At 40.9% G+C, this 25,372-nt stretch overlaps 2 protein-coding genes across 4 annotated transcripts in view; one reads left to right on the plus strand and one right to left on the minus strand.

The window, feature by feature from the left end:
- LOC137180013 (monocyte to macrophage differentiation factor 2-like) overlaps positions 1-25,372 on the minus strand; it is a 359,049-nt gene that overhangs the window by 114,681 nt on the left and 218,996 nt on the right. The window lies entirely within an intron of this gene.
- Positions 1-25,372, plus strand: part of LOC137180002 (protein sidekick-1-like) — a 248,867-nt gene that overhangs the window by 98,907 nt on the left and 124,588 nt on the right. For both annotated transcript variants that reach the window (XM_067585149.1, XM_067585150.1), the window contains exons 3-5: positions 3,683-3,839; positions 6,154-6,260; positions 7,144-7,291. In XM_067585149.1, the coding sequence (XP_067441250.1) occupies positions 3,683-3,839; positions 6,154-6,260; positions 7,144-7,291 (412 nt within the window). The remainder of the gene's footprint in view (positions 1-3,682; positions 3,840-6,153; positions 6,261-7,143; positions 7,292-25,372) is intronic.

Below are 25,372 nucleotides of genomic sequence, written 5' to 3' on the forward strand. Positions count from 1 at the left end.
ATCCATTTACACCACAGGGTTTCCTCTACATATCTGAATGCAAACTAGACCACCTACAATGTTTTTGGTTTTTGTGACCACCCACGCCAAACTGGTCAAATTTTCAACTTTCAACTAATCAAGACTTAACCTGTCAGGATCTCACATCTCACCACAGCCGTTGAGGTAAAATTTAGGATTAATTAAAGGATGTTTAATGCAGCAATATAAGAATAATAATCTTTGCTATCCCATTTCTAAAGGACAAGTCTAATTTCCACCATGCATACTGTACATCCCCTGTAAAAGTGCAGAGAGAAGAAGAAGAGAAGAGAGAGGGCAGGATTGTGGTGGACTATCCAGCCTTGGAGCAGCAACTCTGCTCTTCTGCTCTTGTCCTTTCATCCTCCTCTCCTCCCTCTCCCCTCTATCACACTGCTCATCTCCCCGGCAAATTGAATTCCTCCCTAGAATCTGCCTAAGCAGCTTCATGAGACCAGCCTGGTAGATGAGACACGCACATGTGGCAGGAAAAAGTGTGTGTTTGCGCGCGCATGCGTACAAGTCTGCCTCTTGACTCCCCTGTCACATTTGGAGGCCAATCTCTCTGTTAGGCAGCATATTCTCCCGAAGACACAAAAATACGGAGACCTTAAGCTGCCACACGCTTTGACAGAGATGGACCGAGGGGCAACAAGAGAAGGAGGGAGGAACAAAGAGAAGGGATAGACAGACAGGTGGTTATATAGTACAGCTTGTGAGAAAGAAAGACAGGTCAGAAAAAGGGAAGACTGTGGGGGAGTTAGAGAGTGGCATGTTGACATTGAGTGACAGAGAGACAGACAACGAGGAAGAGAGACAGACGACATCAGTGAGTGAAACACGCTGTTAGCTGACCTTGCTTCTCTCAGTTGTAGTGGCCTCTATCTCTATCTTCCTAATGGACTCCCTTTAAAGTAAAAGGAAGGGATTAAAGGGCCATGAGGAGTGGAATGGGGGGCGGATACAACGTGTAGCTGTACAAGGTATGAAGTATAAAGAAAGTGGTAGATAAGTGGAATAGATGGAGCAGGTGCAGAACGTCCACATCTTTCTATTTGTACAGTATGTGCGTACCCCAGCCTTTCTAATTGAGGGTCATATTTGGTAAGCTGTTAGAGCTGCATCTCTGCTGCTCTCTCTCTCACACACACTCAAGCATGCACACACACACACAGGCAGAGGTGAGTTATAGTGCTGGTCAGCAGTATGACATTGGAGTCTGCATTGCTAGCCATCGTCTGTAGAGAGGGAATATTCCAAATAAATCCTAACACACACACACACACACACACACATACACACACACAGGCTTGTGTATAAATCTATCTTAGATGGAACACTTCCCTCTTGTGCACGGAGCAGGCAGCTATCAATCTAAAGGAGAGTGGTAGAGGGTGAAACAGTGGAAAGTAGAAGAAGAAAAGGGGAGAAAAAGGTGGCTCTGAGACATCCACCGGGAATAAGGAAGAAGGAAGGAAACTGACAATGGAAAGGAAGCGAGAGAGCTGCAGGAAAGACAGAGCCGAGAAAGTTGAAACGGCAGAGAGGAAAGAAGATTGAGTTGACAGGAGGGAGAGAGAGAGAGAAAGAAAGAATGTAAAACTCTGCCTTAGAGTTATGGACCTGTCCATACATACTGTAGCAAGCAGATAAGCCTTCCCGCTCTAACACAGCCTGTATGTGTGTGTGTGTGTGTGTGTGTGTGTGTGTGTGTGTGGGTTGATGGGTTGAATAAATCTCATTGTCAACCCCTCACCCAGATGCTGATTTTTGTTTTGTGGTCCTGCAGCTAGTTGCTGTGGACAGGCTCTTAGCCTTGATGCCTCTATGCTGTGAAGTGGTGAGCCAGGTCTGAACACCTGATCCAAGAGTTAAAGACTGGATGGTATTGTTTAGACAGCATCTGCAGCTGAACCATTCAGCAAATGCACCTTGCAATTCCTTGTACTTGTTACTGATTCTGATACTGATAGCAAGGCTGGGCTAGTGAATTCAACAGATTTATAAGATGCAGTCATGGTACTAAACAATACATTATTGAACAGTCTCTTGTGTGCTTGGATAGATGCCAGTCTAGCACTATAATATATGCAAGTAACATGTAAGTACACAACATCCTAATATAGACACAGATTAAGTAGAGGTGAAGAATCATTGTGGATTAAAAGGTCACACTGGTGTAACATCTTGTCATTTGATGTGCTTCGATTGACACTTGCTATGCAGACAGAAGAAGTGGTCAAGATGCAATAGCAAGCATGTGAATGTGATAAAACTGATGCTTTTCTGGACTATTAATACACATTAAGACTTGGAAATAGGTAGGGCTACCCCCTAAAAATCACTGAGTCAATACATCAGTTGATGCCACATCATTATGCACAGGCTGACACTTACACTTTTGTCTCTAAATGGCCTAACTACATTAAGATTAAGATCCTCTTTATTGTCATTTCCCAGCACTCACATACATACGTTGAAACAAAATTTATCCTCTGCATTTGACCCATCCTATACACTAGGAGAAGTGGGCAGCTGCGGTGCAGCAGGTCAGGGGCACTGACAGGAGTATTAACCCTAACATACATGTTAAATACATAACTGTGGAAACGGAGGACAGAGCGACGTAGAGCAACTGTGCTCTACGTGCTTGGATTTCATAACTGAACTAATACCAGAACACACACTTTTTATTTCTCTGACTGTGTGGGAATCTAATGTTTTCACATCACAGATGATGGACAGATAAAACATGAGACTGATGTTTCATCAGTTTAGTGTGGGGCAGGTGTGCTTGACTGTACTGTACCTGTGGTAACTAGGCGGAGACATGAATATCTCTCATAGGAGGCTGTATTGAAGAAAGAAACAAAAGTAATGTTTCGTATGTAGGCATCAACTCATAATCTCCATTCAAAAATAAAAACATCTTAAAATGAACATTAAGATTATATTTCAACAAATACGATGATGTTATTCTTTTCAGAATAGATTGAGACTTTAATCTAAATTTTTGAAAGGGGAATCTTAAAGTATGTGTCTCCAGGTTTTATGACCAGAGTCTGCAGGCGGAGTAGTAGAGCAATACTTTGATATAGCCCACTAATGGAGCGGAGGATCCCTCTCCAGAGAGAGAATCCTGATAAATCCTGTAGATATGTCTCCCAGGTTTTGGTGCGCTCTCACACTCACATCCTGTCTGGAGTACTCTCAGTTAATGAAGGTATACATCAGAGAGTGAGAAAGGTGAAAAGGTCACAGTTTTGGCTGCAGGAGCAGAAAAGAAGTATAAATAAATAAATAAGGTAGCAGATGCAGTAACATTTCTTTTTCATTGTTGCCTTGATGCCAGATGTCATTTTGAAAATTGTTTTTCATGTCTGCCTTGACATTTGCTAAATGGCACCTGCCAACATTATGACAGAATTTGCAGATTCCAGTCTGAATCTATGTACAATAAAATAAAGATACATTGGTATGCTGATGTTTTTTTTCCTCACAGACTTTGTGCAAAGGACAAAACATGAATGGAATTTATTTTTTCATTTTTTTGTGGATGAATACAGCTGACATTTGCTCTATTGTTCAAGCATGACAAATGCAGACTTTTTCAAATAACAAAAATAACATATTTTCCTTTGTGTCTCTTTTTGTCTGTCAGAGGTGGCTCCATACCTGCGAGGGGGTGAACTGGGGCGGCAGGTAGTGTTGGAGGGAAACAGACTGGTACTGACCTGCCTGGCTGGAGGCAGCTGGCCTCTGCAGTACCGCTGGACTCTGAACAACAGCAACATCACTGACTGGACACCACAGTACAGGTCAGTTAGCACTGGCTGCTTATGTGTCTGACTCTGTCATGTACCTCTCTGTTGTCTGTCAGTGTATGTATGTCTGTCTATTTGTCCTATCCTTCCTTCTCTTTTCCCTTTTCCTTGTTTCCATCCCTCATTTGTGTTCAGTCATGCCTGTAGCATGGAAAAACAGCTGCAGCTAAGAGCTGTGCCCGTTAGTGATGGAGTGTGTTTAGAAAAGGTCAGAACATTTAGACAGTGGAGCCAAAGTGAGATTAATAATTACATTAGCACTATAAATATGTATATGGTCTGGAGAAAGAAGAGAAGAACCAATCAATATGTCTGAGCTTCTACCCCTCCTTTTCTCTCTCTGTGTGCCGCTCTTCGTCTCTTCGTTTGCCCCTCTCCCTCTGTCCCTGTGTGTGTTGGTTGGTAAGAGCTAAGCAATCCCTCTCGGCAAAACTGCAGCTGTGAAACAAAATTGTTTTTCACATCATTCAGAAATAGAGGGAAACTTGGGAACGCATACACACTGAGGGAGGGAGAGGTTGAGCCAGCATTTTGTAGGCAGTCGTTGTTCGAGCCAGGAGGCGTTGTGTAGCATTGGACTGCTCTCAGCGTTCTGGCTAGTTTAGTTTGTTGAGGCCACGGCTATGCTGAATTGGCAGGGTGCTGTATGTCTGAGAGTGTGTATATGTGAGACAATCTGCAATTGTACAACTGACTATAGAGTTATACCTAAAGAACATCAACATTAGTTCTGACACCGTTTGAGTCAGAGACATTCATGTTTAGGAAATTCTGTCCTTCTATTTTTGTTCTTCTCTTTAAGGGAGCTTTCTGCTGGGAGATCTAATCCATCCTAATAAACATATAGCTTACATAAATGTTAAATCTTAGTTAAATCAGCAATACTGAGCGCTGTGGCAGCGAACAGCGTTGGGAAGAGCATATCAGTGACATAAGTGTCAGGTTATTATGGCCACGCTTTACACCTGTGTAAATATGATTGGACGTGACTAGTCAGCTGATAATCACACAGCTGGCCAACCACCCCAGAGGTTGTGAAGCATGAATGAAACAGCTGATGCCACGTTGAGAGCATGTGCAAGCACGACTTCGATGCTGTGCCTGTACTAACACTACGCTATGATAGTGTAATGTGGGCAGTAGCCACATAATACAGCATTTTCATTATATTCAACATCATTGGCTGATTAATTTCACACATGTTGTCCAACTCACAGCCACACATCACACATCACGAACATAGATATATATACATGTAGCTCATCCAGTGTTCAGATTGAAGCTGGAGGGACAGTTTGGTCCATTTGTAGTTTTCTCACTGGAAAAGCTGATTGAACTTGTTCTTGTCCTGAATCATTCAGAGAATTTTGCTCTGCATGCAGAGCTGAGACCGTGTCAGAGAAATTGACTGAGATATTATATCGATTGGGACCTGTCAACATTGAACTTTGTGTTTAGTGAGATATATAAAGAAAAATTTGTCGGGACATGAAAGATACAGTGACAGCCCCACCGCACATGCCTATTAAACATGTAATGGCACAGGAACAGAGCGAGAGATGCAGCGTTAGGAAGTGTCCAATATCAAAATCTGTTTCAGGATGAGAGTTGCTGTGTAATGTGTCATTCCTGATCCAAATGAAATTGCGTGTGTATCTTTCAAGTGTGTGTGTGTGTGTGTGTGGGTTTGTGTATGTTGGCATCATACACTGACAGCCTGGGAGTTAAATACTTGGCTGTCCTGGTATTCATAATGAGCCCCAAAGTGATGTCCAGTTTTACTGTGTCTATCTAGTTTGTGTGTATTGTAGTGCCTGCGTATGTGTGTGCGTGTGTGTGTCTATGCATGTGTGTATATGCATTTGTGTGTTTGTACAACATGGCACCAACCTAGATCCCATGCCAAGCTTCCCATTAGAGAAGCACAGTCCATTAAAACCCCATTAACAACCCCTCTCAGAAAAAAAAAAAACAACATGCACGCAGTCAAAAACATTCACACGCACGAACACACGCGCACACGCACACACATACGTACTGTACACATGCACCGCTCCGCCTTCCCTTCTGTTATTGGGGAACTCTGACAACCTTAGGCCCAATCCATTCTCAGATCAAGGTCATGAAAGGGAATTACACAAGAGCGCATACATATGGATAAACAGACCTCCACTTTCTTTCCCTTCTGTCTGCTGGTCTCCAAATATCACTCACGTCGACCGCTTTTGGCCTGTTTACAATGTATTTACAGCTCAGAGATAAAACACACCCTCATGACCGTCGTCTCTATGCGTCTGTCCGTATTTAGGTTGTCTGTCCCGTCTCTGAAGAGGACTGATGCTGGCCTGTATCAGTGTACGGTGAGGAACAGGATGGGCGCAGTCATACACAGGAGAACAGAGGTGCAGGTGGCCTGTGAGTACACACAGACACACAAACACTGGCATAAAGTGAACACACAACATTATAATCACACTAATACAGTATTTTTTTTAAATGACTGAGGATGTTGTTTATGAGGAAACTTGAACCAGAGGCAGCTTCACCCACACAAACAAGATGCCTTTCTCTTAAATACAATGCTTTATATTTCTTTCTCTCTCCCCTTTTCTTTCTCTCCATCTCTTTCCTCAGAAATTCAGTTAAAATGAAGTTATATGAAGATGTCACCTTTGACTCTGGGACATTATAATGGACATTTTTACTATTTTTGGACATTTTTATGGCCAGAGCAATCGATAAATCAAGTCAAGTCAAATCAATTAGTTGTAGCCCTAATGAAGTTAAAATGTTGCTATCATTGAGTTTGTGTCCATTTATGGTAGCAATGCCAGTTCACCAAAGCCAGGTAGCGTGCGACTGATGTCTAAACCGCTCAAGAGGAGGCTCATGTCTAACTGACAATTAGCAAGCTTGATAGGTCGGAGAGCTTTTGACCTCCTTTAATAACTCTTTTTAAAAAATGAAATAACAGACCTTAATTCTGATAACAAAATGTAACAGAATGCCAGAGAAGAGTAAAAACATTTGAAAAGCTTTTTTGACAGACTACCGTTAGCATTTTTCCAGCTGGCTGGTGTTAGCAATTAGTTTTCCAGCTAGAGTAGTTCACCAACCAGCCCTCAGTTAGTCACTATGTTGTGAATTTTGCTGTTATATTTTCTGGTGTGACTGGCTGTTGTCGTTCCTTCTTTCAGCAGACATACTTTTAATTGCTTACTTTAATATTCTGTCTGGGTAGATGTAATTTGATACATCGGTGTTGATACTCACACTTTTCTTCCCTCTCTTACTCCAGTTTTGGGGAACTTCTCCACTGAGGAGCAGAGAAAGACGGTGACTCAGGGCCGAGCAGCCATCATCAGCCTGCCTCCCCTGTCTTCTTTCCCCAGACCCCTCGTCACATGGTACAAAGACGGACACAAGATCATCCCCAACAACCGAATGTAGGTGTCTTTTTTTCACTCACTGTCTGTCCGTCTCTTTCTCTCTCTAACACACGTTCGCGTTTATATCGTGATTTATGCAGACACACTGGTAACAAGTGTGTACAACAAAATACCGCTTGAGATAAAATGTTAATTCGACAGTTCTTATCCCTCAGTGGTATATTAATTAGAGTGCTATAGAGGCACAAAAGTTCTTTTTAATCCTTGAACACCAATTGTAATGAATAATAAGCCATTTAGATAACTGACCCTTTTCATTAGACATGTGTACAACAGACTTAGGACATTATCGAGAAAAGATATAATGGATTTTTCTGTGAATCACATCTTTTTCACTTGTCTTATCTACAAGGTTATTAAGTAATTCTAGGTGCAGGGGAGATGCTCTTTTATATTAATTGTACAGCAGAGATATGAGGGTCCCTGGATGTGTTTTGTCGGCTGTATTTCACAGTCCTGTGTTAAGTATCACGTCTGGCTCCTTTTGAATTGCCTGTAATTTGCATATTATTTCTCAGCCGCTAAAGCTATCCTGTCAGTGTTGTTATTTTGAAAAATGTTCATACAGTGTATTAATAATGTAATTATTGAGACAGAGCAGAGATGTGTAGAATTGTTGTGAATAATGTGCTATAAATTCACGCAGTATCTCAAATTATTTTAGAATATGTACCTGTTTGAATTATATCATCAGTGAAAGATGTTGAGAGACAGACCCCGAGTGATTTTATTAGGCTGCTCTCACATGCTGAGATAACTAACCTCCCATTAAGAGCACTAACTGCTCCCCTGTGTGTTATTGAATGAAATTGTCAGTGGCCTTGCTCCACACGTAAATGTCCAGACAGCAACATTTTTCCTCCCGACAGTCACCACCTCTAAAAGTGCTTTTGAGAAAGTGGATTCCGGTTACACAAGCTATTTTCCTTTTTATTTTTATTTATTTAGCGTCAGCTCACATCAAGTTTGACTTTGCTTTTTTATTTGAATGAACATAGAAAATGGCTGTCCTGTTAACATAATGGGGCTTTTTTTGAGTGTGGCTTAATGACAGTGGATTGCAATTATTTAGCTGCGCAATACACCGCCTGCATTGAAAATGTTTACTGTCAGTGCATCACCACTACACTGCATTAGCCTCCCCCTGCTGCTGTCCATGTAAAACAGAAAACCGGGAGTCTTTTGTTCTTGTTACTGATTATTTTGTGTCAACAGACTATTAACTATATATAAATAAGTAGACTTACTGTAGATTAATGTGACAAAAAGTAGCTATCAAAATTAGCAACAAAAAGGGAGTATTGCTCTCATTTCCTCCTTAATGTCACTCACCACAAAAGAGCTCCACTACCACTAGCAATTAAAAACAAAGACAAAAAACAACCATCTGACTGAAGTCATGGGAAAATAAAGATTCTTAAAGCTACAGTTGTGAATTAAAAGAAAAACTTTCTGTCTCATTGGTGTACCTATTAAATGTATGACCTCTTATCTTTATCAAGTCAGCATGAAAACAGGGAATAAACAGCAGCCCGGATGCCCTTTTCCCCACAAACCTCATCCGGATCCTTTCGTAACACTCTCAAGTGGTGCTAGAGCCAACTGAGTACTTCTAATAGGCCAGGGGCCCCGTTTCATTTAATTTGCAACACACAAGCAGCGATTCGCAACTTGAAATAATTTCCTTTCCTGTTCTGCTTTGGAAGTCCCATATTCAAGAACTTGTAACGAAAACGACAGGAGGCGTACGGATCAGTTGTCACATGAGTATAGCAATAGAGCAAAACACTTGCAATTGACAGTAAATGCATAAAATAAAGATAATGAACACTGAGGTGCAACTGGAGGAGCTGCAGAGATTGCAGAGTAAGCGCTGATGCAACAGTTGCAGCAGTAGGTTAGCAGAGCATTTAAAAACACTGTCAGCATTTTGGCAGGTGTACTCAGCTGAGCAGTCAGCTGAGAGGTTCGGCCTTCTGGTCACGACTCAGTTGACGCTGTGGCCTGTATTGAGGCCAGTATATGTAGCTAATGTAGCTCCATTGGCTCCATTTCTTTTTGCTCTTTATCTTGATTAAGTCAAGAAAAAAAAAAACTGATAAACCTTCTGCCTAAAAAATACACAGTCCATGCATTTTATTATTAAGATAATCATTAAATGCAGGATTTCCCTCAGCTATATATTTCAGAAACAGTTCGTCCCAGCTGATTAACTGTCTGCCTCCACTAAAGTAATAAGAAATTAATATATCTTTATGAAATACAATGTTAGTGACACCCTGGGAATAAGGAGCAGAGGTTCCTATTTCACACAGCAAAGACCTTACATTCAATGTATGAGGCGTTTTGTTTAGACCACTAATTTTATGCAGGGAGAGAGAGATGTGTCGTCTCCAGTAATTTGATATAAATCATTTGTTCACCTCAATTAACTCTATAAAGTGTCCATGACAATCTCTCCCCTCCTTCAACGGAAGAGGGAGAAACAGAAAGAAATCGACTCAGCAGTCAGTGTTTCACATGTTGGTTTCTTCACACCTCTGACAAACAGCAAGCACAGTCGAACATGGCACAGTTGCTAAAACCTTTAACAGTTGATAACTACGTTTTCAGGTTTTATAACTACAGTTACGTGCTGCACGGCAGGTTCAGTTTGAGGTTACCAACAGTTGTTTCTCTTTTCAAATGAGTTATTCATGCGGTGAGTCTGAATTCTGCAGCTCCTTCAGAAATATTCATTATAATTTACAAATATCAGACAAAAATTGGTACAGTTTCGAGTGAGAGAGCTGCAATGTAATGTTTTTGCCACTGACAGGCTCAGATTGTTACTGTAAGTGTCACATCCTGCCTGGACTTTGTCTGTTTTTGGACTCTTTGTGTTTTTGTTCTCTTGGGTTTTCTGTGTTGCACTTATGTTGCCTGGATTCGGTTTTCTCTGTGTTTCCCTTGTGTGTGGTCCTTAACTCCTCCTGTGTTCATGTGCTCCTCCTCATCACCCTTGTTAGCCCAGCCCTGCTTCTAGTGTCTTCCCCAGTTTATCAGCTCCCAATCTGTCCGTGTGTCGTGTCAGTTTTCAGTTCAGTCTTTGTCAAGTCGTCAGTGGTTATGGTTAGTGTTCCTTGTTCCTGTGCCTCAGTGTTTCATGTTTATTATTAAATATTCTGCTTCTGATCCTGCCTGCCCGCCGTCTCCTGCTTTCGGGTCCACCTGCTCAACTCACTACCTGACAGCAAGTGTCTGACAACATTATGGAAAGAACCCTACAGAGAAATAAAGTTTTTCTACCTTTTGCTTAATCCGGTCCGTTGGTTATTGTAACTAACCAAGTCTCACTGGAGGAGAAGTCCCATTCTGAAGTCTTGCAAGTGTTGAATCAATATCAGCTAAATTTTCAGCCTTGACTTTGAAAATCTTTTAAATAACACTAAGCTTTCTGTACTCCAACACAGCAAACTCTTCCCAGCACTCCTCTCTCTAATTCTCACTCATGTTTCCACCATTGTCTTCCTGTAACAACTCAACTATCACAAGATTTCAAGTGTGATACTTCTCCTCGAGCAAGACTTGGCTAGACACATTAACAAACAGGCTGGATCAAACGAAAAGTTTTATTTCTCTGCAGGGTCCTTTCCATAATGTTGTCAGACACTTATAATCTGAGCCTGTCAGTGGCAAAAACAAGCACTTATAGTGGACACTATTGCCCCGTCGGATTACATGACAAAGGATTACAAAGCTCAATACTTAACTAATTTCAAAAATTGTTGTCCCCATTAGTCACTTAGACACAAAATGATGGGAAAATAGGTTGAACGATCCCAAAGTGTCCCCTTAAGTCAGTAATTTGTGTTAAATGTAAATACATGGTATCTTAATTTCAATCCAAGCATGTCATCTGATTTATGTTGAAAATGGAAACATTGCCTGCCCTCCGCTCTTCATTCACACCACTTAAATCAACCAGAAAAAGAGTAAACGGAGGAGTGTCCGAGAGACCTTTTATCCTCACTGATTGTGGTTGACATGATTTGATGTCTTTTTTTTCCCCATTATGTGGGTGGGTACACACTTGGGTAAACTGATGTTGGCAGTTTATTCGGGCCGTGAAGACCTGATTGGTGTGGAACTTTGAAGCTTAGAGTTTGTCTAAATTCAAGGTTTTCACACCAGTACCTGTATCTATGGCAACAAGAAAAAAACGACAGCTGGTTGTAATGTGGGGTTATGGTGATATAGTTTGTGATATATGAGTAATTTGATTGATATTGTAAAATAATCCTCTTAATTTTTGTTTCTGCTCTTGGAAAACTAGAAGCCTGAAAACATACGTACCTGTAATATAACTGGAAGAAGTGAATCTCACTACATCATTTTCAGGTATTAATATAATCTGGATAGAAACTTTTATCTTTGTATCATGGAATGAAATATTCTGATTTGCTTGCACCCCACATACACACACTATGATGAAGACTCATGCATAACACTTCCTTTGAACCCTCATAGAAAAGACTAATTTGCACCTTTCTTCACAGTTCCCCTCCTGTCTCTACAAGACATGTCTTCTTCTTCCTCACCTCCCTGCTCTGTCTCTCACTCCTACTTTTCTGCCTCTAAATTATTCTTTATATTGCTTTGTTCCCTCAGTTTGGCTGTCGTTCTCTCGCTCTCTGTCTCTTTCATGGTTATTATCATGCTACAGGATAAACTGTCACAGAACTTCCTTCCTGAATGCCGCAACAGCACTTTCTGACCCAAACAGCTGATCTGCGGTGTAATACGGTGCGCGGCATGCATAGGGATACGGAAGTTCTACGGTTGAGAGAATGTAGTGCCGAAGGAAAAGGTTGTCTGACGGAAAGGTAAAGCAGTGAAAATATTCCAATATAGCGTAGACTTAAACTGATATTGATTTTTTTAGGTGGGTCTTTTTTTCTAGGTGGCTAGAATACGTTTTGCAGTTGGCCCCGTCCATAGCGATACATTGCTTAGCTTGCATGCCAGTACTCCTGTCTGCTTCTCCAAACTGGGAGCGTGCCAACCCAAATCTACTGCAGGTAATAAACTGACTGTGGATAAGTACCTCATACAACCCCACTTCAAAAAATGCAAACTATCCCTTTAACTGCTGCGGCGTATGCGCACAAACAAACAAACACACACACACACACACGCACACACAGTCTGTCTCTCCAGACCAATCTCAGTTGCGTCTACCTGGCTTGAACGTCTCTGTGTGCAGTCATGCGCGTCAGAGCGAGCGCACTGAATATTTGCACAGCTCTGTGTGTGTAACGGTGTGTGTATCCATTTGTGTTTGTGCGCAAGGCTACGCTGGCTGCTCCTGCGGTCCGGTGAGACAAGGCCAGATGGTGCCTGGCGGTTGGCTGTCTTCGTGGTGACCGAACTGATGATGTCGTTTATGAAGTTTATTGATCCGATATGCATCACTCCCAGAGTCCCCGGCCCTATCTCACTGTCTGTCTTTCTGTCTCTCCCACGGCTCGCAATTTATGTCCATGTGCCTGCCCTCAACCCCACTCTGCATATCCAACACACACAATCTTGAACCTTCACTGTGTCTACCCTTTACTATCACACACACACACACACACACACACACACACACACACACTGCCTGTCTATGAATATTCCCAAATTCCCCAGTCCTCAAAATACTGGCCAGCAAAGAACTTTCAAGCTGTCACTTCCCACACACTCTGCTCTAATCTAATCAAGCCCTAACTCCCTGCCCCCTCCATCTCCATGCTGTTCTGCCATCTCTCTGAATTGCCCTCCCCCCCCTAGCCCCCCCACAACAAAATGTTTTTCTTTGCTTCATCCTCCCTTTTCACATGGGCTTTGAACTTCAGACATATTGAGTCTGCTTTCTTCTCTGCTGTCCAGCAGCCGTCAAAACAACTTTGGGACAGTGCTGCCACCTCAGCGCCGCTGATGGTGATATATATTTCAGCTGTGACCTGCAGCCCGGGTCGTGAAGCGCGAACTGCTGCTTTTAATTAGCTCTGAGGCCCGTGGCAGATGGACGTGAAATGATTCTGATAGCCAGCAGCTTCAAGAGGACAGCCAGGATGAGGAGAATTAGAGCTCTCCTTTCTTCTTCCATCAGGGACGCAGGGAGCCCAGACTGATCAAATAAAGGCAGTGATCTATGCAGAAGCATGGCAGGGCGGACAGTGAATATTTCAGTTTCTTGTTGCTGGGGAGTCGAGTGGTGCAGTGAGTCCTAATGTCACAGGTGGTCAGTGTCAGGACTGGGCCTTGTGGGAAATATTTCTCCTCATAGACCTGGCCTAAGCAGCCATATGCTGTGGAGGTGCGTGTGTGTGTGTGTTTGTGTGCGTGTGTCTCGACGTTCATTCATTTTCATTTGTCAGACACCACTTTAACAGAGGGAGCGATTCATTATTTCCCACTTTCTATCACACGTACACACACGGCAGAGGTCTGAACTCTGAACAGAAGGAACTTTCTTGCTGTCTGAACTTTGTGAGCAGATGTTGTGTGTGTTCGCGTCTGCGAGTGTGTGTGCACGTATACATGTGTGTGTATTATACAGACAGAAAGATCAAGAGAAAAAGAGCATCATTTGGAGGTAGACTCAAAGGATGTGTAGGCTTAAATCCCACCAAATGTTGAAAACACAACCGGCCATTTGAAAGGACACGGCTGCGGTTCATAATGACTCTGTTTCTCACGGCAGCCAAAGGGGCGGATCAAAGTGACTGAGAGAGAGGTAGAGGAAGACAAAAGAAGAAGAAAAAAAGTTGCAGGAGATGAATATGGAGTAAAGAGTTTAAGCTCATCTGAATCCATTGTGTCTGGAACTTAATCTCTGGAGCCACCAGAGGCTTAGATACTGTATGTGACTCTCTTCTCAATGATATGATTTAGTTACTTTTTGGGTTACAAAAACATCCCAGACATGTAGGATTTTGAAACACATGGCTGTGCCAAGAGCCATGTGCCCAAAGTTTTCTCTACTTACTCATATATTGTATTTTACAATCCTCCATGAATCTGTCTTTGTTAAGGCTTTCCATTTAGTTTTATTTCATAAACTGTGTTATATTGTGAATATGGTTTTGAGTCTCATCCTGGTTTTGATCATATCTGATAATGATGTTTACATGGAACATTGAGAAACTTGGTCATTCATATGTGAATCTGTGTTTACATGATATTAACAGTATCCAGGTTTATATTCTGTTGAGCTGTCATTCATGTACTGCCTGAGTTACCTCAAAGGTTGAGGATGAACTCAGTTTAGTTTCCAGCTGCCTGGATACTGCTGCATTTAACTTCTGGACTTAACTTTTGATCATTATTAATTAGATATTATATAAAATAGTGTCTTCTGCATTATCACTGTCAGACTTTTACTTAATTTAGACCTCCATTATATAATTTATTATCTATAATTATCATCATATCTTTCTTTTTACTGACTATGTAACTGAAAACTAGATCGTTTAATCCAAAACCAAATCAAACTTTCTACAAAAAAATTAACAGCACTTTAAGTAACTTTGTTTCCCATAAAAATCACAGAAAAAAACGCTGTCTTGATTTGCAGTACGCTGTCATCTGTGGTCTTGCAGTAGTTACATTATTTTAATGTTATATTAGCTACTCAAACAGCCTCTCTCACAGAAGGCAATGTACTTGATAAACAGGCTAAAATTACCAGTCTGACTTTTTGTGCAAAAATACCCATGTATGTCTTCATTTGCTGGGTAATTTCTGCCTGTGTATTAATGTCCTGTATTAGTTAGACAACTTTCTATAAAATATTAGATTCATAGAGAGAGTTTGGTCTGAATTTCTTTTTTGGAACCGTACTGCTGTCTCTTTTAAGAATGATTATAATTCGTGTCTGTTTTTTGACAGCTCAAATAAGACTTGTCTTGACTAATTGTAGTCATTAGGGTTTGTGGGAAATGCCTACTGTACATAGTCAAAAATCTACCTGCACAAGATGTTGGGTTAAAGTTAATTGCTTTTTTGTCTCGACTGTCATTTAAGGACGTTGGCTAAAAGTCCTTTAATGGCATCTCTGAAGTATACCACTGTGATGTGAGAGGAAAATTGGCATTTAGCATTTCACAGTAGATTTCTACATTGATTAATTTTAGTGAAGAAAATAAAAGACAGGACATAAAGCAGCAGGAATTCTTTTTTGACGCCTGCCTGAACTTGATATTTTCCAATTTACCTCTCCTCCTCTTCACCTCCTGCTCTCCTTCTTCTTTACCTCCCCCTCTCTCCATCCCCCTCTATAATTGAATTGCTCTTTTGGTCCCTTAATGTGGCGGCAAATAACAGAATGAAAATTCTCTACTGTAAACTCTTCCATTTCCACTTTGATATCTTACCTCTCTCTTCATTTCAGTGGACATGTGTCTGTTTCTTTGTCTCTCTCTCTTGCTTTTTGTTCTCACCCTCGCCCTGTCTCCTTTTCTCCTTCTTTCTTGTCAGGTAGTATTAGAGGTTGTTGATCCCAGTTCAAAGGGAAAATGGTAATCCTGGTATTCCTCCACTCTCGACCTTCAACTCACCATAGCTCTTTAAAGGGAAATGATGAATAGTTTTTTTTTTTTTAACGTTTAACATTGTGGCAATGCTGTGGAAATTGATTTGGCTTCTTTTTGCTTCAACTTTTTGGATTGTGAAGCCAGGCTAATGTTTAAAAATAATTCTTATTAACCTGTGATGCTAATTAACCAGTTGGCCTAATGATCTGAAGTACACTTCAATCAGAGACTTGTTAGATTTGGCAGAAAAGGTTCTGCAGCAATGAGTATTCTACTCAGAGAACTAATCCCTATGTAATAAACACATACTTGAAGATTGAATATTAGTCAGATCAACAATATCAAAAATGCAGCGCATAAGAAGGAGGTTTGGGTGGTGAAGGGATCAGCAGCAGCATGCATGAGCGTGTCAGCAAAGGTAAGCTGCCAGTATGCTTCTTCAGAAGAGCTTATTGGATAGTGGAATAGCTACAGAAACCCTCTTCCCCAGCATCTCTCTGGCGTCGGATTAGGGGGGAAGCTGTGTCTGCCCATCGTTGTAACCGTTTGAAACAGACAATCCAACATTCTCACCCACTTCATGCCGTGATTGGCCAGCTATGTGGAGGTTTTAACTTTTCTCTGTCATGTGAACAACTGATTACAACACAATGAGAGCGTTCCATGAAAGACATGAGAGAAAAATGTGCACTGCCATCCCCATTTTTAAATGATATCACATCCAGCCACCCGACACCCCCTTTTATGACGACCGACTTTCCTCTGTGCCTCGGAGCGTAGCCATTCAGAACAATTCTAAAAACTTCTGATTTCCAACAAGGCGGGAAAACACGTCATATGAACTAGTTTTGATCGAGCATAACCTGACCTTAATAGTGATAAAATATGATGATGATGGGACATGAGTAGTCTGTTGGTTGCCTAATAACTGATAAATAAGCTAGTTATTGTGAAGCATGAATGAAAAAGCTGATTTCATCTGATAATGCAAGCAAAACTTCAATGGTCCATCTGAACTAGCGCTATGCTTCATCAGCCCCCTCATTCATTTGAATTAGGCCCACCTGACGTTGGCAGGTCAATGGATCAATGTCTTGGATTGTATCCCATCATCTCACTGGTACCTAAAGACCCCAACAATGCAGCTCATTACATTATTTTTAAGTAGGGCTGTGTCAGTCTGAACCCCCACCTTGTATATTTTTTTTATTTCATCTTTATTTTTTCTTTTCTGTTCACTTTCTTGTCAGTTGCTTACTCTCTTGCTGCTGACCTTGAGAAAGGCTTGAACAACCATGTGGCTCTCGATGCAGCCTGAGTCATGTGGACTGTGTGTGGAGGTTTATGATAATCTGACAATAGAATAATCTGCTAAATTTTGTGTTGTTTTCAGTAAAATATTTAAATTGTTAAAAGCTTGACCATGTCTGTGTGTGTGTATTCTTGCATTAATGTATTAAGTATGTCTGTGCATACTTGCTAATGTATTCAGTTGGTGAATATTAATCATCTTTCTACATGGGTAATCAACACTGTAAATAATTGGAGAAAAGATTTTCTAATCTCAGAATTATGATGAGTCCAACAGGTCTTTACCATTCATGCCTACTTCCATTCATGTCTAATTTAAGTCTGATGTCTCTACACTTATTTGCTTGCAAAAGGCTGGTTGTTGCTAAAAATGATTAATAATAACAATAATAATTTGTGTAGCAGTAGGGATGTCACGATTCTCCAAATCCACCGTTCAGTTCAGACCTTGATTTTTTAATGGTTCAGTTCATAACTTTATAAATTTAACTTCACATAAATAAACTAAGTAAACAAAAATAAATGAAAAACACTTCTCTTAAGACCAGGCCACAAATTAACTAAGTATTACTGTATTTCCTCTAATATTGCAGAGGGTACGTCATCATTTGCGTAGATTACTTAACAAATTACTCTTATTGGGTTACTTTACTTGTGAAGCTTTTATTGCACTTACAGTAACCTAACAAGTGTAGTTGTCATCAACTCGAGTATTTCACCTGGTTCACTGTCTCTCTCTGCTCAGCTGTGTGTGCGGCATACACACACACACACACACACACACACACACACTCACAGAGGGCTCAGCCCCGCCCTCGCTGAACCACAGAGAGCAGAGGAGAGTAGCGCGACCATAAATGTCAGGAAAACGCAGTAGAGACTCTCACAGTAGCTGAAATGAAACAAGTGCACATAAATTAGGTAAACAGCATAAATAAACACAGTCTCTACTGCGTTGTGCTGTCATTTCTGGTTGCGCTAGTTTCTCTCCTCTTCTCTGCTCTCTGTGCTTCTGCAAGGATGGGGCTGAGGAGAGACAGTGAACCAGGTGAAGTACTCAAGTTGACAATTACACTTGTTATGTTACTGTGATACTGCGAGCGCAATAAAAGCTACATGAGTAAAAAAAGCCAAAGGGGGCATGACTGTCAGCCAACGGAGATGGACGATGGCATCGCCCATCGGCCCAACCCTAGCACCAAGTGCTTCACATGAAAAAAGACATAAAATGGACATAAAAACATATTAAAAAAAAGATTAATGTAACATAAGATGGGAAATAAAACCCACTTGATCATAAAAATAAAAATAAGATAAAATAAAGTGAAAATAGAAAACATAGAATGCATAACATAAGATGGAAGATAAAACCGACTGAATAATAATAATAACAAAATAAAATAAAAACTAAGTTTAAAATAGGATACATAGAGTGTATAAAATCAAGTGAAATACAACCTTTTAAAAGAAGCACAGCAGTGCATAAGTGTGAAGCAGAGTGCAAAAAAAAAAGGATTTCAGGCATCATGTATCAGGAAAGTCGTAGCTAGTTAAAGGCTAACGTGAAGAAGTTTTTAGCTTTCTTTTAAAAATATTTAGCAAGCTGGCTTCTCTGATATTTATAGGTATAGTTTTAATAGTTTTGGGGTGTAATTGGCAAAGGCTGCATCTCCAATATTCTTTCTGCTGTTGCTGGGAAGCTCCAATAAACCAGCAGCAGATGGTCCTAGCCCATTAAGGGCTTTGTATATAGAAGGACCTTAAAGTTAATGCTAAATGTTACAGGAAGCCAATGCAGAGCAGCTAAAACTGGACTAATGTGTTCTCTCATCTCGGTTCTGGTTAATAGCCGAGCTGCAGAGTTTTGAATGAGCTGAAGTCTTTCAGTGTTGTTTTTTTTTTTTTTTTTTTTTTTTCAGGTTGCCAGTAAAAAGTGCATTACAGTAATCAAGTCAGCTTGAAGTGAAGGCATGAATCAGTTTTTCAGCATCTTTTTTGATTCATAAATGGTCGTACTTTAGCTATGCTTCTAAAAAATTGGCCAGAGGCGACTCACTCTACCACTACACTGTTATGCATGAATTTTGCAGTAAAGAAATCAGATGACTTGTTAAATTTTTAATGTTATCACTGTACTGCATGGGGGGGGGGGGGGGGGGGGGGGGACACATGTGGCAAGGGGAGACAGGGACCAAGGGGTTGCTTTAATTGCATTGCATTTTCTGATAATATTATTCATTGTCAAGGTGGAGTGGGATAGAATTGCATTATGAAGACAGCACTTTAGGGCCTGCTGTCGGACTATGAATATTCATTGCTTATTCTGCCAAAAGCAATTTGTTGTAGCTTTGTTTAAAACTGTTGATGTGTTTTCCAAGACTGAGCTATAAGTAGACCTGTATGTACGCCACAAGCTAAAAACATTATGTTTCCAATCAATTACATTTTCTGCTCCTATCTCGATGCAGTATTGGGTAGATGTTTTAGAGTTGATAGCACCATTATTTTCAGGCCCCAGCACGCAGTCAGATATATTTGTTGTTTGCTGAGATAACAACCTCAATGTCTGGCGGATATATCACGTGAATATGAGACTCCTCTCATCTGTTCTTAACTCGCGTCCCTTGTAACCGCGTTCCAAATTTGCTGATATTTCCAGTCACATCGCTCAAACAACTAAGGTAAAAAGAAAACTTTTTTTTTTTTTAAAGTAGAAAGTAGAGGAGATATTAACTCTGAGGCTGTATTTAATGACTCTCCCAAATGACAGAAGCTCACTCTGCCTCATACACTCAAGGGAGGGAGACAAGCAGCAGGAGAGGGAGGAGGAGGAGGATGAGAAGGAGGAGGGCAAGGAACAAAAAGCTCCCTAAACTGCAGGAGTGCGACACAGATGATTGCATCGCTGTTGCAAAATATGTGACTATTAACTACCATGATTTTATCTTCCTTTAACGTAATTGAATTATACTCAACTATTAATCCTAGTTTGTGTTTCTGTAGCTGTAAACTAAGACTTTATGTCCTGTAACAAGGCCTATTAGATCACTATTTACATTTACTAAGACCCCTGGCCCTGGTATTAAAATGCCATCTGTATCTGGATATCTGGACTAGGAAAAACATATGCTAATGCAAGGTGTAAACACACGCGGCACACATTACCATAGAAATGTGACTGAATTTACGATAGCTCATATTTTGATCTCAGCCAGAGTAATCTACAGTAGATGTGAACCCATCATGACTCGCCGTGTAAAACCATCATGACTCGTTTTGAAGTTTGCCATCCACTCAGCTTCATAGAGGCACTCCGGCATGATCACAGTACAGTTGTAACATTTACAGCCACTGCAAACTCTAGTTTGTGGCAAAAAAAAAACTAAACACCAATCATTTCAAGAGATGACCTGTTCTGCCTCAAATGAAAAGCAAATGGCAGCCCTACAAGTCCTCCAAATCCTCCAAATTAAACAACCAAACATTTGACCACGTGCACTCCAGAACATCACATCAGAGCATTTTCTAACCTGGCAGCAATTGTTAGAACATCATTTGTCTGTTACAAATCATTGTTAAAAATGTTTTTAGATGTGACAACACTGTGGTTCAGGTCTGGTTAGGTTTAGGAAAAGATGATGGTTTGGGTTAAAATGATTGTTTTGTTAAGGTTAGAGAAACATGTGGGTCAAAGTTACTACATCCTTAGAGTTTAGGCGACCTACGTTGTCATGGCTACAATAATATATATCTGAAAAGTAAGGCACACCAAGGGTTGTAGTGAGGTGCTGATCACCGGAAGCAGATTCAAAAGCAGGAAAAAGATAAATCTTGAAGAGGGCCTGAGGGCCAAAACGTCATAAAAATAAAAGAGAAATACATATTGAGCCAGCGTGTGCAACACTTTTTTCCTGCTTGAGAAGGCTACAGTAATAACCACAGGGTTAAGGTGAGGGGATGATCGTAGAAGCTTTTTTTTTTTGTCCCGACTCAAGATTGGAAACGGGACACTGGTCTCCTGTGGCATCTACTATGGTCTATTATTATTACTGGTCTATTATAATTACTATTACTATAAGTACTATGGTCACTAGATGGCATCTCTAACCTAAAACCTAACTATTGGTTGTATTTGGGCGACCGACATTACGAGCTATTCTGTCGGGAGTCAAACGACCCCGTGCCCTTTAGGTTTGCCCTTTAGCTCACCTCCAAACCCACTCAGGTGCTTTAAAAAGTATGTGCAAAAAGAAAAAAAAAAGCCACACTGCAGAGAAGATTCAATTCAGATACCTGTTAACAGACAATGCCTGTGATCTAATTTTAATACTGGGTGTAAATTGAGCTCTAATTCCTTTACACGTACAATTCCATTACTCTTTAACCTCTGTGTGTTTGTGAGTTCCCGAGTGTGTGTAAGCCTGCAGGATCTGGGTTTAGTGATTCTCTGCTCATCTATTCCTGTCTGCCAGGGAGCAGCTGCTTCTGTCTGAACTGATCACTCAGACAGACAGAAAAGAGAGAGAGAGAGGGAGAGAAGTGTGTGGTTGTGTGTGTGTCCAGTCTGTGTAGCTCATGCTGATGATGATTAATTCTATGGATGTTTATCTCTGAAAGGTGCTGTGTCTTTTGTCTGTATCTGATCTGCTACTTTCCCTCTTTCTCTCCACCTCTCTTCATCTTCTCTTTCTCTCCGCTCGTGTCTCCCTGCCTGTATCCTATATCATTTCAGAAATCATTATTCCCCCATTAAAGCCTGAACTAACACACTCCCACTTGCAAGCTTATGCGTGCATGTGTGTGTGTGCGTGTCCTCTGTCTAAAGTCGTTAAATATTCTAAAGACAGAGACCTCTTTTAATTATCCACTAATCACACTTTTAATTACCTGCCACACACACATCCATCACTGACCAGATTGTACACACATCCACACATTTACACACTCCAGACCCCATACACACACACCTACACTCACACCCATATCCGTCACTGGAAAGAGTTCTTAACCTATCAACAACACAGAGAGAGGGAAAGCAAAGGGAGGGAATGAGAGAGCGAGAGATTACACAGTGCAGCGAGGAGTGACTGATGAAGGTTTGGTTTTGACACTTTGTTAGAGGCTGGCAGGTGAAACAAGACTGAAGAGACCATGACACAAATAATTCAACGAACGTAGGAAATGCAACATAAGTTTGAAGCACAAACACACTTATCTCAAGAGATTATGTGTGTCCATGTTTGTTCGCCCTGCTCTGCGGTGCAGATATATCTTTGGATTTGCTAGGCCAAACATCCTCAGGATAGTAAGACAAAAAGAACAGAATGCTGATTGAGTAGTTAATATCCGAGCCACAAGATGACATCCTCGAGATCAGAGAGCTGGATCAATAAGCAGAAGGTCACCAGTTTCTTTTCTCTCACAGACAAATAAAGACTAAATTTTACCTTTTCCTGCTCTTGGGAAATTACACTCTCCCTTTCTGTGCTCTAACCTCTCTGCTGATGTATTCACGTGGGAGTTATATGTTTATGACTTAGGGGCTTATCTCAAGAAATAAATGCAACCACAGTATTTAAGATGGTGACCCGATGTCCTCTGTTTTCAGTTTGAAAGCTTATCTATCTATTCTTATCGTACATATCTCTATTCTCTCTCTTCTTCTCTCTCTTTCTCAGTTTTTCCTGATAGGTCGCGCTACAGGTTTCCTATTCATCATTATCCCCTTCACTCAGCAGATAATTACAGCGTACCACAACCTGTACACATGCACACAAATACAAAGGTACACATACTGTACACACAGTAAACACACACAAACGAGCTTATACGCATCATTCCAACACACACAAACACACTCACAAGGCCTCTAATTCTGTGCTGCTTCAGAACCAGCATTTATAATGACATTTACGTCAGCTGTCCATTTTGCACTTGCGCCTCTTGGGCAATTTTGTAGCTCTAAACAAACCTGCCTTTGCCAAAGTGAGGCAGCTGAGGTTGTGTTTATGCAGAGCAGGTGGCACACTACAATTTTAGTACCTTTTTAGCATGAAATTGAGCTCGCATTTCCGCCTGCCATTTCAAACGCAAGCACAAAGAGGAATTTTCGTAGCTTTGGTTAGCAGAGGTGCACACATGATGTACATTTTTCATTTAGTACACTTAAATATATATATTTAAATGCACATCAAAATGAGATGTTTACACAGGGTTAGATTCATGGGTGATTCTAACCAAAACACACACATACATGCTGGTCTGTATCAGCCAATATGTACCTTCCCTTTTTATTAAGTCATCTCAATTTAATTTTGTGCCCTGAATTAGTTGTTGCAAGTGTTCGACAAGTTTCAGCAAAATCTCTGTCACGCTATATGGCTTTTGTAGAAGAAACAGGTCAATGTGAGTGATGCATTGACTGACAACGTAGCTGCAGGCTTTGTGCACATTCAGATATCTATAAGAGCAAGTATGTGTGTGTGTGTTATGGTTATGTTTCTTAGAGAATAATGTAGATTAAAATGTTTTTGCCTGTAGGCGGAATCATTTTTTTTGCGTCGTATTGATTTCCTATCACCACAGTGACAAGACTGTATCAGTTCAAAACCCTTGTTTTACAGGAGATGCTGTAACTGTGTGGTTGCGTGGTTTGGTGTTTATAATAAAGCAGGACTCCATACTATTATTACTGACCTTTAAAGCTACGTTAAGCAATTTGTCTACGTTAACATTAAATTACATTTTCAGTATGACTGTATGCACATATCTACACCATAGACTGTATATGTCACCCACTGATTTGCATTTGAGCTGGTTTGAAGTCCAGAGTTGCAGCTTATAGTCAGCACCATCTTTTCCGTTTGGAGCCAGGACCTTCCAAATAAGCAGCGCGGGGTGTTGCAAATAGTCCGATCAGTGCGAGTCCTGGAGCTGGGGAGAGCAGCACGTGAGAGAACTGTTAGCTGTTTCTAATATGCTTTTAGGCCACAGCCGTGTGGCCAGTATCATCCAATGATAAACAGAGGACAACATTTTAAAATTAGGGTTTGGCGATATGACAATATACTGTAAATCCGTAGAAATTTGTCATCACAGAATGTAGCTATACAATCTAGCTACAGCATCTCTTTCATCACTGGTTGTATTAATGGTTGTAATGTATTGTGGGCAATTTTACAAGTTAGTAACCACACTAGTTTGTGGCTGATATATAAAATATTTGCATCCGGTGTGTAAAGTACCTTAATTATCAAGTATTTCATTCTCTGGATTACCCAGAAACAGTCATTCCCATCTTGTTACTTTATCTATGAATGGTTTCATGGTAAATTAATTTCATTTACAGATACCATAACATGTATTTCATTGTGTTCAGAGACTGATTGAGAAACCTTTATGGCTTTGATTACACTGTCCTATGTGGCAAACCTTGACCATTTAATACCCATAGAATCACATAAAGATTAAGCAAATGCTTTTGTCTGCAGACAAATCCACAAAGTGAATTCTGAGATATGAAAGAAGGATGTGAATCGCAGGGTCACAGTCATATGAACCAGAATTAGAAAATTACGGTTTATTCTCGAGTGTGAAGATTACCTCTTGTCTCTTTAGCTGAGCAGCTGGGAGAGACGGCGTTTGAGGATAAGGTGTGTATCTCCGGCTGAGAGAGAGAGAGAGAGAGAGAGTGAGACGGAAAGTCAGCGAGAGACGTCACCGCCAGTTGTGTGGTTAATTGGAAGCAGACATAATTAGTGCTAATTAGGATAATAGCCATTCGTCTAGAGATCCATCCACCTAATGGGACTACAACAGCCACTCAGCTGCAAGCACGAACACACGCACACAGTCACACAAAAGGAGTTGTCACCATCCATCCAGCCTCCCCGTTAGAAGAATGTGGTTTTGTGCTGTAGGTTTAACGTACTACTTGTAACGGTAGATATTTGTGCCATGAAAAGCAAATGATTTTCTGTGTATATTTATGTGAATAACCACCTGCATGACGCACAGATGTACGTAAGTAAAGCAGAGGTAAAAAGGAAGTGAGTCATGGACCTCCTGTAGCTGAATAAACAGTGAGTGGGGAGAACAGTCTCCCTCCTCTGTTTACTCAGCATCTAGCCTCATCCCCTTCTCCTCTCCTCTCTTCCTGTCTCCATCTCACCCTTGGCCCGCTTTGCTTTCCTTTCCTGTATCGTTGCCT

This window comes from Thunnus thynnus, chromosome 3 (assembly GCF_963924715.1).
Source record: "Thunnus thynnus chromosome 3, fThuThy2.1, whole genome shotgun sequence".
Classification (NCBI taxonomy): domain Eukaryota; kingdom Metazoa; phylum Chordata; class Actinopteri; order Scombriformes; family Scombridae; genus Thunnus; species Thunnus thynnus.